The 18,124-nt window shown below is 42.6% G+C and overlaps 1 protein-coding gene across 1 annotated transcript in view; it reads right to left on the bottom strand.

The window, feature by feature from the left end:
• The window catches only part of LOC126456373 (Down syndrome cell adhesion molecule-like protein Dscam2), a 289,440-nt gene that overhangs the window by 117,420 nt on the left and 153,896 nt on the right, over positions 1–18,124 (bottom strand). The window contains exons 14-15 of the mRNA XM_050092127.1: positions 10,338–10,573; positions 4,855–5,092 (exon numbers count right to left, since the gene is read on the bottom strand). Coding sequence (XP_049948084.1) covers positions 4,855–5,092; positions 10,338–10,573 — 474 coding nt within the window. The remainder of the gene's footprint in view (positions 1–4,854; positions 5,093–10,337; positions 10,574–18,124) is intronic.

Genomic DNA, 18,124 nt, shown 5'->3' with positions numbered 1-18,124 from the left:
GCTCAATCAAGAACCCGACAGTATTTTTCACGAGTTGCTAGTCTACCCACCAGGAAGTTCATTGACCTGGGAAAGGAAATTGGAGCTAGTGGAATTAAGTATGAAGGAGAAGGCTAGGAAAAGACAGGAAAGACACGACAAGCTAGTGAAACCGATAACTTACCGAGTGGGAGACTTGGTACTAGTAAATGTTCATGCAAAATCAAGGAAAATAAACTCTGAAATACAAAAATTCAACCACGTTTATAAGGGGCCATACAGGATTATAAAAATTGGTCATCCTAACACGGTGGAGTTGGAATATGCACGGACAAAGAGAGTGCATGGTAAGGAACATGTGGAAAACATGAAAAGGTACTACTCACACGAGAACAGGGATAACCCAGATGAGGAAGTGGAATTCGATTAGGGCGAATGTCTGAACTAGGGGGTGTTCAAGCTCCTTCATGTAGTTGGGTAAGACATGTTCAGAACATTTAGTTGTTAAACGGACATTTGAAAAAGGGGAATGTTTATTTGCATTGTATTTTCTGATGTATTATAACTAGAACTTCATATTTCATATCGACGGTTACCTGAGAATGGGTGTAAAACCTGTAACAACTAATTTGTAATATAATAACTCATATGTCATGTGTTCACGTAATAATTTTTGATTGTATGCTGTGTGTTACATTCAATATGGACTATAGAGGATTATTGCTGCTTGATAAAAAATTGTGATTTGGACAATGCCATGTTTGTGAGATGTAATAACCTTTTGTAGAATATTATTGTGGAGGCAGCCCACTACCGGAGTCGAGGGATTATTTGGTGAATTGTAATTTCATTAATTATTTACACTATGTGTTTTGTTCAGATGTAATGATATCTAATTTCCTTGCCGATTCTCTTACGCCAGAGGCTCCAAAGAAGTTTTCGAGAGCGGGGATGTAAGGGGTCCGTAGGCCCTTACTATAAATTTGCACTCGGCATAGTTCGATAGGGCGAACAATCGATTGTGTCGTGTTGCGAGAGCGAGTGTGGAGTTGAGCCAGTGCCATGTTGCGGGTAGAGGTGTGTGGAGGTTTTTGTTGAAATACAAGGCTTTTAACGGAGAAGGGAGTCGCCATCGCCGTGGTTAGACCCCTTTGTACTAGAAAAATACCGGGAAGGTGAAGAAGTATTATTACGAAAGTGATCAATGACATTTCTAGGGCCGATATTTGGTTTCGCGTCTACCGCGCCGGCATCTCCTTGGATTGCAGTGTTGGATTGCAGTGTTGGATACCGTGATGGATTAGCGTGTGACGATAATGGAAAATGAAGAAGCCTGTGCTGAGATTAGCCGTAATTAGATATGTATGACGAAGGCAGTGGCTGTCTTCTTTTTTTGTGTTTTTGAGACGAATATAGGTTCGTAATTAGTGAAACTGTGTTGGTGTTTTTCTTGTTACCAGACATTTCATTATCGCAGTATTGAACAGGACGAACTGGAAAGTAACAACTTCCGTAGCAGTCAATCCCGATTACCAGCCCCATTAGGTACACGGTCATATTTATAATAAATATTGGGCTGCTATTCGATCAGATCAGGTCGGGATAAATAAACGGAGGTGTTACATGCCCCAGAACGAACACATGTTCAGTGTGAAATTTAGAGCTGACTATTCTAATCTTGGTAAACAACGAGAAAGATGCAACTCAGATAATAATTCTGAATAAGCAGAAACAACATCTAACGACTCAAAATGAACTACATGAGAGGAAACCAGACAATTTATACGAGATTAAACGTTCCGAATGCTTGAAGTCCGGAAAATCTGTAATTAAGAACGCAATTTATGTGGGTTACCAGAAGAATCTTCCGCTTTCTGATATTTCAACCAATGACACATATTACGGAAGGCAGGTATCATTTTATTTGTTCAATATACATACGCTTTCTCCTACAAAATCTATATTTTACACGTGCATTTATAATTAGATTACGACCAGAACGATTAGCACACCCATAAACAATGCAAACTGGCATTTTTGATCGAACAACTTCCACTACTCGAAACGTTCAAAATGACTTACTTGACTCAATTCCTTTGGTCCCTATGGAGGCATGGGGCATCCAGGAGAACTCGCCATCTGTCTCTGCCTTTGGCCATTTGCATCAGTTCTGCCCATGTCTTGCCAACTCTTTTTGCTTCCCCTTCCACTGTCCTCTTCCATGCGCCCCTAGGTCTTCCTCTTTTCCTTGTTCCCTGGGGATTCCATTCCAATGCTTTTTTCTCAATGGCTCCATCTAATTTTCTCAATGTGTGCCCCCAACCACCTCCACTTTCTCTCTCGTATCTGGTCATCTATAGGTATCTGGTTTGTTACTCGCCAGAACTCTTCAATACATATTATTTCTGGCCACCAGATGTTCATGATGCGTCGGAGACCTATTTATGAAGCTTTGTAACTGGGGTGTTATCTTTTTATCCATTTTCCAGCTTTCTCTGGCGTACAGAAGGACAGCCTTCACATTTGTATTAAAAATACGGAATTTTGTTTTGTACCTGATATTTCTATTTTTTCCATATTGGATACAATTTTATGAAGGTAGAATTGCCTTTTTAAGACTGTTTTTCAGCTCATTTCCAGTTCCACCACCTTCCGTCACTATACTAGCCGGATACAGGAATGAGTTGACAGTCTCCACCCGCTGCTCCCTGTGAACAGTGGCACCTTCATGTTCCCTGAATTTACTCTCATTTCCTTTGTTTTGCCTGTATTTGTCTTGAGGTCAGCACTCTCTGCTTCTTCTTTCAGTAAGTTTAATTTAGCTTGCATATCAGTCAGCCTTTAAGCTAATAAAACTGTATCGTCTGCAAAATCCAAATCCTCCAGACCTTCATAGAGGAAACCTGCATTCGTTCTTTTCATAAGTAGTATACACATCGATAGCGTAGCAGTGTTGAAATATAGCAAAATGGACTCCGCGTTATGTGTGTTTAGCTGGAATTTTTGCCCTAAAAGCTGGACTACCTATTTTACATATAAACAGAATCAGTTGGGTGTTGCAAATCGTTTATTAATAATTAATTACAGTTAGTTTTTTGCTTGATCAATCTTCAACATGCCTGAACTAATAAGGGTATCAGTAGCGCATGTCTCAACATTGTTGGAAGCCATGTGCGAGCGTGTTGGGACGGGAACGGGTTGGCAATTGCTAACGGGCACATTCTACCTTGCCTTGCTCGCTCTGCGCGTAGCGTTGCTGTGGCATTATGCGTTAGGCTCGTTCGGCCACAGATGTAAGAAACAGCATTGGGTGGTATACCTTTATACCCACAGTAGATCTCCTTATTCCTTCTTACACTAATGTCTCGCGCATTCGTCATTAGCTTGGAACGCGCCTTAGTTATGCGTTCTCTACTCAATCACTATAAAGTCTGATAAAAGCGGGACGAAGGGGGCTTGCATGTAGGCTGCACGCGATCGTAAAAATTAGGGCATCTGACAAGCCTACACATAAACGAATTGACAAGCACCAACATTTTTTCTGTGACATATCTTTCCAGAATCAAATTAGAAATAATTACCATCTTCACGGTTCTGACCAAGGATTTCGGGAGGTAGCCCTCGGATGTAAGGTGAATGCTGGAACTGGAATTCCCCTGCAAAATGTTGCCGATTTTGAGTCCCTCTATCCCACTACCATTTCACTTAGTATTAGGCGGAAAGGCCCTCGACTCTTTAATACGTCATTACTCGAACAGCACGTTCTATCTTTAGACGAAGGGAATGAAAATATTTTAAAAAAGTAAATGACCTGTACCTGTTGTTCTACATTAGTTATCAAGCGATTGAAGAAAACGTGAACAGTGAATAGTTGTTCCCCACTGTAGTTTACAGCTTGACAAACCCATCACACAACAAAATTCATTAAACTAATAGCTGTGTTACTATGCTCTTTCCTTAGCAATATTAAAGTAAGTGTAGTTCATTATCCTGTGCAAGCGGATCTTCTGAAAAGACGTTTCGAAAGTGAGCGTGGTTTTAACAAAAATGTTTTTCTTTAGGAGCTGTGGGAGAATAACAGGCGTTTGTTTGAATATCCACGTTGTAAGGAGCAGTCAATGTGCCTAACGGCTTTGCAAAGGTGGGAAGTGGCAGAGCAAGTTTCAGTAGTCCCTTTAACAAAAGCCGATGGTATTATTTTCAGACGAGAACTCGCTGGCGTGTTTCAATAATCTGTCAATCGAGACATCAGTAGGAGAGTCATCAGATATTCACACAAACGCAACATTCACCACACACACACACACACACACACACACACACACACACACACACAACACACGCACACACAACCAACCACATACGCATGCATATACACAAAATTTTAATTTTTTTCCAGGATAATGGATAACATTGTCTCTGAAATAAATTAGAGCATTTCCAGTTCCCCAGTCCGACAAAGTTTTTCGGGCAGTTTCCGTCGGTCACTAGGTGAATGCCGGAAATGACAGTCTGCTCCCAAAAATTTCCAATTGGGATTCTCTGAGCGGCACTCCCAGCCTGCTGAGACATTTATCTGAAAAGAAATAACTTCTACAGCAGCACGACTTGCGCTCTCGAGATGGGAATCAAATAAGAAAAAATTTTTAGTGATGTCGCTCCACTATTTAGATGTCCTAAGGACTTACGAACAGTTGCTCTCACGCAAGATTTAATAATAACTTTTTGATTTTGTGGTTAGAGATTTGTTACAACCACTACTTGTAGCCACACAATGTACGGTACTATTAAAACAACTGCGTAGGTGTCATTAATTACAATTACAGATAGTAATAAAACTTATCATTAAATTAACAAATACTTTTGTCTACTTACCGTCCTCGTCAGTTGAAGCAATGTATTCCTCACTCCGAGGTCCCGCACCAGCCCTGTTATAAGCTTGCACGACGATATTGTATTCGGTGAACTTGCGCAAATTTGACAAGGTTATTTGCAGATCTGTACCTGGAATTACTTCGTAGGTCTTAAAATGGAAAGGGTCTGTTGAATTTCTCACTCGATAACCGACATGGTACCCCGTGATTTCACCATGTTGTAGATGAATTTCTGGCGGCTGAAATAATAAGTTTGAATTCACGTGAAGACACTTAATTTTGCAACATTTTCTGTACATTTAATTTAGACCATAGTTATTATGTACGTTTAACAGAACATGTACACTGCGCAACGGAATTGAAGGCTCACTTTGTCGAAAACCCGTAATCGTCTCCCGTTGCGACTCTTAAGTTTGAAATTTTGCTCAAAGGTGTCTGCAACTTTCCTCTGTAATGATACAAAGGCCTGGAGCTCTGCGCTTCAGGCAGAAAATGTAGACACTTGTGATAAAAAGGCGAGAGCTCCTACAATGATGTGATGTGAAAGGTGGGTTAATAATGCCACGTTGTCGCCAAATTTCACCACTGTGCTACCCAACGCACCGTGGACCTTTCACACAGTGGGAAGATCGCCACAAACCGTCTTACCCAGATTTTACTGTTTCTTTTGATGGCTCTGTTATGGAGGTCAGAACTGCGACGCCCAGAATTGAAATCAAACTGTTTTATTACGACTGGCCGAGGAAAACATTTTAGGTACACCGCTGCTCAGAATCGACACGGAAAGGCCTCGCGAGGTGCTATAAAGGGAGTCACACTACCACTTTCCTTGGGGCATTAATTCCTTCACATCTCGCGATCGAAAACGGCAGTTCGTAGTACGATGGGAAATACGTTGATGTTCATGAAAACCTTTGACCCCGGACGTTTCAACCATTCTGTAACGACATTGTGCTGCTGCGTACCCACTGCACGTAATCGTTCGCTTTTGGAGTGGAGCGCGACAGCAATTTTGCTGTCGAGAATAGTATAGAAACACTAGGGACCGTTAAAAACCATTTGAGGAAAGCTGAACCTGATCGGAAGCAGTAGAGGGTGTTTATATTTTTACGGCTCTCCTGTTTCGCGTCCTCCTGTGGCATGTTGACACAAACGCTAATGAAACAGGAAAAAGAGACCTTCTAAAACGCCCTTGTTCGGCAGAACCTCCACCATTATTGAAAATTTTAAAAATGAACTTATACGGAGACAACCTACGTGCCTGCAGCAGATACGTAACCCCTTGACATGCCTATGATTCCAGTTGCCTACCTGTAGGCGCCTAGGACAAGTTCACCGGTTCTCTCTGTACAGGTTCATTTTTAACATCCTCAGTGCAGTTGGGTGGGTGCCACATATGGTTTCGCCGAACAAAGGGGGCGCGGGGGGGAGGGGGGGGGGGCGAGGGGGTGTCTTACAGCGCATGTGTCAATGCCCCCCCCCCCCCCCGCCACGGTCCCTCCCCCGTGATCACGCTACTGGAGGACACGAAATAGGAGGGCCGAAAAGCATAAACACCCTTTGCTGCTTTCAATCGCGTTGAAATTGCCTCAAATGGCTTTTAACGGCCCCTAAGAGTATCATCCTGTACACGAGGACAAAAGTTGCAGTCGCGCTGCGTCCCAAGGTGTGCGATTACGCTTAATGAGGACGCAAATCCACAGTGTCGTAGCAGAAAGGTTGAAACCTCCAAGGGGAGGGGGTCAACAGAGTCAAAGGTTTTCAGCAACGTCGTCCTGTTGCTCATCGCATTGCGAAACTATCGCTTTCAATAGCGAAATGTGAGAGAATCTACACCCCCAAGGACAGGAGTGACTTCATTGACGCTATTTATGTCACCTCTTGAGGCCCTTTCGTGTCGATTCTGAAGGGTGGAGCTTGTGAAATGGTTTCATCGGCCACCTGTAAGACAGCCGCATGATTTCAACGCTGGGTGTGCAGTTCTGAGCTCCAGCATACAGAAGTCAAAAAACATGCGTCAAATGTGGTTAAGAGGGTTTGTGACGACCTTATCATCGAATGACATGTCGACGGTGGAGTTGGATAGAATTGTGGTGAAATATGGTGCCAACGTGATATCATTAACCAAACTTACACCTCACATGAGCTTCTCACCTGCGGCCTTTTTTTCGCATGTGTCGACACACAGCTGTCTGAAGCGTCGTCGTGCTCGAGGGTGACGTCGCAGAGCTCCACGCATTTGCACCATTACAGAAGAAAGTTGAAGGCACCTTTGAGCAAAATTTCAAAATTCTGCGTCGCAATGGAGGTGGTTACAGGGTTTCGAAGAAGTGATCCTTTAATTCTGTTACGCAGTGTACCTTAAAAACAGGCGTCCAAATGTCTTTCATTTTTGTGTTATCATATCCAGTTACATTTTCATGAATCAAAAACAAATGCTCCTAGAAATGAGTAAAAGTTAAAACACAATAATTGTAACTGAGTATAAGTTTTAATCCAGAAGCATTGGGCGTAGCTATCTTAAACAGGTTAGTGATAGCAAATTGAAGCAATTATTCTGAAGCACGTTAGCACCTCTCCATGTTCACAGCAGCCAGATTCAACACTTAGGGAAGAGTTTCAGACATCTTTTGAAAAAGCGTAAAACAGTATCATTATATGCTGTCGGTTTCTTCGGAATCCCAAAAAAATTCTTTGCAGTGTCCAATACATTATGATATTTTGTACGCCAGTCGACAGAACTGCCTTTGCCAGCTCTCTTTCCGTATCGGTGGTTTGCAATCAGGCGCTAGATTGACATATTGGGGTGGCATTTTAGTCTGTTGCGTGTCCGGATTCACGATGCGGGAGCCCGTCACGATCTCAAACTAATCGTAATTATTTATTAATTCCTGAATCTCCGTAATGATCTATCATTTTGAAGCGTTCATTATCTATCTTAGGAGTAATTTATGTTCAAAGGGGTAGAAAAATGAGAACTTCAGAATGAGTTATGCAATAGAGTTGTCTGTTGATCGGAAACTTTTGAACACATTGATACAATTACCTCTCTCACACACTTGTTTGAAGCCGAATCTTAGTCTTTCTGTCTTTCTGACAACGCAGTACCAAAATTGCGCGCAGTCTAAAAAAAAAAGTACAAACGCACCGATTTATCGGTCGACCGAGCAATCGACCAACTTGGTGGCAGCTTGCACAGTGCCCGTCGAAGCTCCCACCTGTCACAGCGCATCTCTGTTCCTGTCTTTGGCTGCGTGTGATTTATGTTGCGTTCTTTGATTTTGTATTCGTCGAGATGACGTGTGTTATAAGAAAGATGCGAAAACTAGGATTTGGCTTGGCTGTTTCAGAAGTGACAAGGCTAAGAAAAGATGGGAGAAAGCTATGGGTAGAGAAGCAGGTTGTTCAAATGAAGAAATTCATCCACACTTTATTATTAAAGGAGCTAGTATCCAGCGATTTCAGTAATTATTTAAAACGGAACGAGAAATGCTTTTCTGAGCTGCTGAACCTCGTCAGTTCACGTTCGACCAAAAGGAATACTATGGTGAAGGACGTTGTAAGCAATGAGAAGAGGTTGTCAGGTATGCTAAGGTTTCTGACTACTGGCAGAACTTTTGAGGGCCCCTAGTTCAGTACACGTGTATTTCTACAGTTACTATTTAAAATGATTCATGGGACTTACAACGTTATTTACAGGAGCCTGAGGAAATACAATACAAGTAAAAGGCATTATTTTCATGTAAGCTTGATTTATTTATATAGGTAGAACAAAATATCTCCCCTATAAGTTTAGGAACCATCCAAGTTAGCAATAAAAAGATATCAGTTGTTTATGGCACATATTATTTGATAAATGCAGCTACAGATATACAAGAACAAGAAATACATTCACCAAAGGTTGGAAGAACAAAAAAAGTTTCAGTCCTTCACTTGGGCACCATTTGTCAGCTCGTAGCAGACGGTATGACGTTTGGCTGGATTGTTTTCAACTCTTCCTGCTACGAAGTACGTGCCTCATTTCTTGTGCAGTATCTCTATTACTATAATCCTCGCACGATGTGTCCCAGAGACGTCCACAAATTTTAAATTTCCCAAAATTTCGTCGACTTCACTTTCCGTCATGTTAACGATACTTGAACAGCATTTTTTCCCTCGCGATCACTTACAACAGAGCGACATCTAGGATCGTGTAACTCATCTGTAAAGGAGACTGCATATAGAACACGTGTGCTATCCATTCTTGAGTACTTGTCGAGTGTTTGGGATCCCCATCGGGTAAGATTAAAAGAAGACTTCGCAGCAGTTCAGAGCCATGCTCCTAGATTTGTTACCGGCAGGTGCGATCAATTTACGAGCGCTAGGAAATGATCCGTGAATTCAAACGGGAATGCATGTAGGAAAGATGATGTTGTTTTCGCAAAATATTGTTGAGGAAGTTTATGGAGCTGGCATCTGCAGCTGTCTGCAGAACGATTTTACTGCTACAACGTATATCTCACTAGAGGACCGCAAAGGCAAGACAATTTGGGCTTGTATGCAGACATTTGTGAGTGGAACAGGAAAAGGAATGACTAATAGCGGAACAAGGTACTTTCCACTATGTGCAGTACGGTGACTTGCGGAGCATGGAAATATAGATGTAGAACGACAGGAGATTCCCATTCCTCTACAACTGAGTATGCAGGAAGAAAGATGACATATTAGGTCTCACTGTGCACAGGAAACCAATAAGCAATATCCAGTATTTTCAGCACCTCGTCACTCAGCCCATCATGGCGCTGTTCCATATAGAAATATGAAGACCTGTAGCTTGTATTAGTGTTTGTAAGTACGTGTAGCAATTTAAAGGCTTTTCAGACATGTCTTGTAGTTTGATGGTTTCACAACAGAGCACTAAATGATTCCACCTGTTGCGTCGCCGCTTCACTAAAAGAACATTGTACCTATCTCAGCCCAGCAATGCGTGCCGGGTCTTTTGCAGTTGCTTGTAATAATAATAATAATAATAATAATAATAGTAAAAGAGCGATTCCTTCTTTCTCAGTAATTTTGTGTTCACAGGCATGAAAATTTATGCACATACTACTTTGAGTTTGTTAACAGAGATTTCTGATACGAAAAATATCATGTCCACGTGGTTATTTTTGTTTTTTTATATGATCGTAAATAAACCATCCTAATGAACACGATTGTTCAGTCGCAGAAACGAGAATATGTGTAGTATTTGTATTAGCACCTTAATTGTTCTAGAGTAGGTAAACAAGTTAATAGTGATGACAGAACAAATAGTGACGAACTGCGCTTTCATTGCGTTGGTGAGGCAAATAGCGACGATGTGAGTAATAGTTTTGTTATTTTTCTTTTTGGTTTACGCTGATCGTGAAATGCTATCTAATGTGGATGGCTCAGCCAAAGTCAACCTCATGATTTTTATGACAAAGTTAACAGCTACAGAATTTCTGTGTGAAAATATGAGCATACCTTCCAAGTGATAAGCAGGGCCTCCGAATTTCTCACTTTGATTTGTATATCACGAGGTGGCCCACCGGGTACTTCTTCTGTTGTCGTAACAGACACGACGTCACTTGCGTTAGACATACCAACAGAATTTTCTGCAAGTACCCGCAGCTGGTAGCTGTGAGCAGGATGAAGCCCAATGACGGAAGCTTTCTTCTGAGTGCCGCTCACTGCAGCACGTCGACTATTGTCCCAGGAACCTGACGAGAGACAGAGATCTGAAGAATGAAGATACACACTGCTGAAGACAGTATTTTCAAGGCCGGAGGCGGCGGAAATCAGTACCGGCTGCTAATAGGCGACACCGAATATAAATAACTTTTTGGTGCATCACAAACGAGCACCGCGCTGTTAAAGGCTAACATTGATCGATATGCAACATGCGTTGTATCAAAATTATTTGCTGATAGAGACTAATAACGTCACTGCATTTTAAGGTTTAAGCTGTTGTCAAGGTTGATTCAGTGAAATAACACCTCTTTTACTTCAAAATCTTATCATCCCTCAGCATTTAAACCGAAGCAAATGTTTTTTACGGTTCTCAACCACACATGGCTATCTGACATGTCAGCCATTCTTCCACTGATTATGAGGTCCAAAGCAAATGTTAACTGACTTGTAGCCTATCAGAGAGATCAGTAGTAACTCAATGTTACAGTAATCTGTTATGCAGATATCATCTTAAGTGAAGGGATATACAGCACAGCCCACATCCTTGTTACTTAAGTTCTATTGCACGAATAATAAGTGTGGAAACTACCTTTAAGAGAAATCACTTTTCGGTAGCTAGACAATCGATACTTGCAGTATGACTTTTGTCTTTGCTCATAGCACAAGGCCAGCATACTATAAATTTTATTTCGAATGGTGTTAGTGGCAGTGATGTGTGTAGTTATGGCTTTGTTTGAGTAAAAAGGGTTATACTATTACTAATAAGCTTGGATGGCATATATTTCTCGTTTCCTACAGAATTCTGCAGCGTTTTGTTCCGAATGCTTGAGGTCTGTCACAACAATATTGATATCTTTAGTACACGGTAATTCTCAGACATTTGCCGTATTCATTCTCACACTGTTGTGAGCTTTAATATTCATACCTATACTTGAAGCTTAGTTTTGAAAGGAATATCGAAAAGACAACGCTCCCGCTGTTCCGAAATGGCTGATTAACGATTTGAAGATGATTGACGAGGGAATGATACGCATTCAGATTAAGAGCGCTGTAAACTGTGTGTACACTAAAAGTATAGATAACGACGTTTGTGAAAAATGCTCAAGAACACTGACGGTATCATAAAATTCAAACACAATGATTGATCTGTCAGCACAGTCTTGGATTGCGATCTTTTAGAGTCTAATTTACCGTTCGAAGTTCCACTCGAAAAGAACACGGATTTTTTAGTCTGTATGGGATAGTTTACGTTATCAGAAAAGAAGTGTGGTCTGAAAACTTTTGACGTGGCGAGTTCAGTGGTAGTCATATAGCTGAAGTAGAATTACAGGAGCACATACCATCTTAAGTGCCTATGTGCGGTCATAGTACGTATGTTGTGTGTGAAAACGAAGCCCCAATTCAGCTGAACGCTTGAGAGAAAATTGTCCTTAGACATCCCGTACAACTGCCTATTGAAAAAAATTCAGACAGGGATAATGACATATGCAACTGTTCTGCTAACTATCACCGAAGAGAAAGGGAGTGGCATGGCGAGTGGGAAAGCTGATAATTAACGTATATCAATCGACGAGCATGCAGTCAGCGTCTCTAATAACACACATGACGGGGAACATCGTAATGCGCCATGGAAGTGGAAGATCACGTGGAGATTGCAGTTAGCGTTAGTGACACTATTACCGAAGAGCAGGGGAACGGAATGCTGAGCGATAAAATAGTCAATAAAAGTAAATCAATCGATGAGGATGTTATCAGCGTGGCTAGTAACACACAGGTTGAGAAACATCAGAATGCTCCTATAGAAGTAGAAGAGGATGTAGAGATGGAAGCCAGCGTTTGTGATGGCAAAAAACAGATGCGAAGCGATGAAAATAACTATTCCAAAAATGTAGCAAACAAATGCGATGACAGATTTCGAATTGACGAAGGCACCATGCTGGGAAAACCAGAGGAAAACTTGCACAGTAGCAAAACCTCTTCTACCAAGCTACAGTCTTCAAAATCTTAGTTGTGCAAGCACAGGACAACAAGAGTACCTTGTTGGAAACAGGCAAGGCAAACAGCGAAGAAGCTGAGAAACGAAACATCAACAGCGAACCTCAGTTCCTGTCTCGGTACCATAAAATTCGAACACAATGATTGATCTGTCAGCAAAGTCTTGGACTGCGATCTCTTAAAGTTTAATTTACCGTTCGAAGTTCCACTCGAGAAGTGGAGATCTGCAAAAACCAGCTGGGAATCTAAAAATTGTATCCTGGGCGGATGATTCATCGGCCGCACCGAATGTTTAATTAATAATGGTCTGACACATAATAATGCAAACGACGTAGGAAAATAACTAACAGAAAGAAGCCCTAGAGTGTTCTTGATACAAACTACCAGTGGAACTGGAAATTTAGACCCTAACCCACTTCTTATATGAACGTCGATAAGAGTTTCCATGATACTAACACTCAGTATACCGGGTGTTATCACGTCGTCTAAATTGGAGGTTTTAGATACAGTATTAAAAACTAATTACGTCCACGTAGCGTTGCTGCTGGAAGTAGTAGGTCAAGACATTTCCCTTAGAATGCAGGAGAAAACGGACGCGGTTGTGTAATCCTAACAAAGAGAGGTCTGGAAATAAGTCAACTTGTATTTGAACTAGGCGTCCACGTGACGAAAGGAGTGATAAATGAAGTCACTCTCGTAAACGTGTATGCCGCAGCCGGATTGAACAAGAAAAGGACTAGATAAAATTTCTTTCAGAAAAATCTCGCCCATTGTTTGAGGAACTACCACAATGGACTGTTACTTGGGTGTGGCTTTAAATGTGTTCAAAAGTGGTTCAAATGGTTCTGAGCACTATGGGACTTAACATCTGAGGTCGTGAGTCCCCTAGAACTTAGAACTACTTAAACCTAACTAACCTAAGGACATCACACACACCCATGCCCGAGGCAGGATTCGAACCTGCGACCGTAGCAGCCGCGTGGTTCCGGACTGAAGCGCCTAGAAACGCTCGGCCACCGCGGCCGGCAAGACGTAGTCCAACAGCTTAACATGCTGATGAATCATAACGCCTACATGAGCATCCCGATTGGACAGATTTATGTTTAAAAAAATATGGACGTAGACGACTATGAAATAACACTGCGCGGTATAACGGATCACAACGTAGCTATAATTGTAGTCGAAGGATTCTGAAGACAAATCCCGTACGGCAAGAGCTACTGGAAAGTAAATACTACCGTCCTCGAGGACGAACGTGTTGAAGAGAACTTTAGAACTGGATTCTTGAACTACAAAAGAAAGAAACGATTTTATAGAAATCTCAGTTAATGGGGGAAGAAGGTAGACAAACTACGTATTGTAAGATTTTCAAAAAGTGACGTCTCTACAATTTAGAGAGAGAATAAAAAATAATGAAGAGAGTAATTGTCGGAGCATAACAATCAGCAACCATGCAACGACAGGCAACACGCCAGACTTCCCGTTAATAATCTATTACAAGGCGCTCTGCAGTCACTGCCAAGTATAAGATACGAAGATAAATGCATTCTTAAACAGTTGTAAACAGAAATTAATGAACGAAATCAGTAATTCGTTCACAGAATCTGTGACAGAAGATTCACTGGAATCCATAGTCAAAACTTGCCAAGGAATGGAAGTTCAGGCATTGACCGGGTCACCCACGAATCTTAGCATAAAGGTGATGAGTTTTCCGAAACCACGAAACGTAAGATCGTAAACAGGAAGCTATACACGGCTACAGACCAGGATTAATAGTACTTTTGCCGAAACATCCATCAGCGAGCACAATATAGGATTATTGTCCAATCATGCTACTTTGCACAGATTACAAGAGAATAATAAAACAGAAATAATAATAATAACAGAAAAAATTGTCGCTGTGAGAATACATAGAGTACTGCATGAAATTACCGTAAGAGACCAGAAAGGTACTGTTGCGTTGCAGGCAAATAAATCTTAAATGGATTAGGGATACTTCGAGATTTCGGTGCAATCGCCAACGGAAATCAACAATAAGGCTTTGGTCTCTTCAGAAATGTTTTAAAGGACAGTGCGTTTGACAGTGGGTCACGAATTATTGAGAGAAGGGATTTATTACTTCAGTTTCTCGGGATCAATAACACAAGGAAACTAACAGGTAAATGGAGAAATAATCTAAGTGTCGATTACCTAACAGAAGGAACTCCAGTGTGAGTGATGTGTGATGTGTTAGACAAGGCTGTCCATTTTCTATAGTTTTATTTGTAATATCCTTAAAGCCATTAATAATACACTGCATGGCCATAATGAAGCTAAAAAGATTACGAACATCAACTTTAAAGTCAACGAATACGCAGATGTCTTAACCATAACAGTGAAAAATAACGCTGTACTGATACAAACGAACCAAATTTTGGAAACTTAGTGGTTGGAATGAAGAACATCTATTAATACTGGCAATAATACTTTCCCAGCCACTCATCCCTTCGACGAATGTGACAAAATAAAAGTACAAGGCATTCTACTTCGAAATGAATCAATAAGTTCTTGAACAAGAACGCAAGAAAGTTGTGCAGAAGGTAGCAGATGTGATACGCTTATGTGTCGAATGCGATAACACCTGCGCATTGTCCAAGGCAAGGCACATGTCACAGATACTTCCCTGAAAAATCAAATTATTGTCGTTATATAAACATGGATAGGTTGGTTCCTAAACAGAGGGATGCTGTTCCGCCGGGCCGGAGAACAGTTAACGCTCCAAACGAAGAAAGGGGAAAGGGGTACTACTCCCTGTGAAAAACTGTACTTCATGCACTTACTCTGAATAGACAAAAACTCTTCAAGGAAGCATGCGACATTCATGGAAAAACTGAACCACATAGACAAAAGGAATAAAAAAAAAAAAATTAATAAAAAAATAAAAAAATCGACCTCTATTACGCACGTTCAGCAGGTTGTAGAGAAAATAGAAACAGAAATCAATCACAGCACAACGATTACTACAGGAATTTTATCATCAGATAAATGAGTGACTGCTCTCACTCAATTTAAAATACTGCATGTGCGCTGGAAGACTACGTGGAAAAATCTCACTATCCGGTATGTTGCCTCAGATATTAAAGAAAACGCAACCTATGAAAGGCAACAAAACAGCAGCCAGAACGAATAAATTTTGTAGAAAGTACTCGGAGTACAAAGGAGACGCCACAGGAAGAGCTTTGCTTTGGGCATTGGCTGGAAATGTTCCGTAGACTCGCGAGGAATCACGTGCGCTCACGTGTCGAGCCGCAAGGTGCGGCAGTGCGTTGGCGGTGATCATAAGTGGCCGTACTCAGGCCTCACAGGGCGGTGTCCGGAAGCGTCAACGTGGAAGGAACGGCATGGCCTGCCGCGCAAGTTAGAGGCAGGGGCGGTGTAGCCTGTGAGACACTTCGGAACAGACACCTGTCGAGTGGGGACGTCGGTACAGTTCAGGTCCAGGGCCTGAACGTGTAGGATTCGCTCTGGCTCTGCTCGCGCCCTTACTTATCGACATATCTCCCTCCAAGTGATTTTGCAATCACGAGTAGTATGCTTTCATTCAAGCCATTATCCAATTTTTGCTCGTACGACCAGTTAAAGGTTGTAGTTATTCAAGCCTTGTCTTTGTTCGATTATTTCCCGATCGAGCTCCATAATTATTTCAAACTTCCAGTTAGCCATCTCCATGTTAGCTGACTGGACGGATCTTCTCCAGTCTCCAGTGTCACTGACTATCTGGACTGCTTGCTGGAAGCGACGTAGGGACTCGATTTTCTGGTGTCAGATATGTGGTGTTGGTAGTGGATTAGCGAGCAGTTTTCATGCCACGAGTTATAGGAATAGGTCACTTCTGTTTGGAATATCTAACCTGTTCAGCGTGACGTCAAGGAAAACGACGGAACGGCTTAGAGAACCCCTTTTGCATTACTTGAATAACCGTATGCAGGCCAGCGGCAGAGCCAGGAGCTAGGAGAGTGAAAGAGCTCTTGAGAAGCAGAACACGCCCAAAGAAAGAAGAAGAGGACGGGACTAGCCCAGCAAGAGACGGCGCCTGGGGACAAGGAAGACATCCCGGAAGGCGGCCAGGGACGATGCAGCCTCGGTAGCAGCAGTCACACGGCGCCTGAAGTCGAGGAGGACATCTCGGTAAGCGTCGACGGGCGTCGACGGCGCTAGGAGCCTGCGGCCACGGTAGCCAGAGTGGGGTCGCAGAGGGTGCGCAGAGGCGGTGCATCGGCACAGGTGTAGAGGACAGCAGCGCGAGGTCCCAAACCACGGGGTGAGAGGCAGCCAACAGTAGCGGCAGTCTCTGCGGGCAGCACGCGGTTGCAGACGACGAGAGGCGGTACATCAATATCGGCGACGACAAACAGCGGCCGCAGCGCAGACAGACGCCCGAGCCTGCAGATGGCGGCGTGAGACAGCGGAAGGCAGACAGTAGCAGCAGCGGCGGCGACGGTGGATAGTGGCGCAAGGGCAACGCTTCGCAGCAGACGGCACACAAAAGCAACGGCAGCAGTAATTCCAGAAGTAATTCCAGTCTTTTAGACTAGCAGCCGTGTCACGAGACGGAGATAATGTTTCCGGCGCAGGCTCTGATGTACCTCAGTCCCAAAATAGACAATTTGTTAGTTTTTCAGCTATGCAAAAATTAATACCACAATCGTTTGACGGCGCTAAGGCCACTCTAATTGTGATCTTGCGTCTAAACGTATAGGCACAGAGTAGCGTGATACACTTTCGAAATTTGTTAAAACTAAAATGGCGGGCTCAGCACATAGCATGCTATTAGTCAGAGATTAAGCGCCACTTGGCGAGATGTGCATTGCCACATTAGTAGAAAATTATGGTAGTAAAAGGACACACGACTTCTTTGCATGCCAGATGTCTGCAAGTCGGCAAGAACACGGGGAACGTATAGCTCAAAGGGACCCGAAGTGGGGTACCATGCAGCACCATTTCGAGGAAGCAGTCGGAGATACCATGCGAGAATCGTAGCCAGAAGGCGGCCTTGCTCTCATTTGGAAATTAAGCGGAGAAGTGTTTATCCAAGGAATTCACGATGACAGGATAAAGACAACAGTGTGTGTGTGAGGTGAGCAGCTAACCTTAGAAGAGACAGTAGAGATAGCTTTGACAGAGGAGAGCGTGGTAGCCTGAGCCCGAGAAAAGATGATTTCCCGAGGTGGCGGTGCGGTGCCACGGACCGAGAAGAAAACCACAAAGTGTTTCACGTATGGGAGACTAGGCCATAAGACGCGAGAGTTCTTTTCGTGAATTGCTACTGAGGAAATTTAGAGAACCAGCATTTGAGGCTGACTGCAGTACAATTTTACTGCCGCCAACTAACATTTCGCGGAAAGACCACAAATATAAGATAAGAGAGATTAGGGCTCGTTCAGAGGCATGTAGGCAGCCATTTTTCCCTCGTTATGTCTGGGAGTGGAGCAGGGAGAGAAGATGCTAGTTGTGGTACGAGGTACCCTCCGCCACTCACCGTATGGTGGATTGCGGAATATGTATGTAGATGTAGATGTAAATGTAGAGTGTCGTGCAGATAAAAC

Source organism: Schistocerca serialis, chromosome 2 (genome assembly GCF_023864345.2).
Source record: "Schistocerca serialis cubense isolate TAMUIC-IGC-003099 chromosome 2, iqSchSeri2.2, whole genome shotgun sequence".
Lineage (NCBI taxonomy): Eukaryota > Metazoa > Arthropoda > Insecta > Orthoptera > Acrididae > Schistocerca > Schistocerca serialis.
This window is presented reverse-complemented; position numbering and strand designations above follow the sequence as displayed.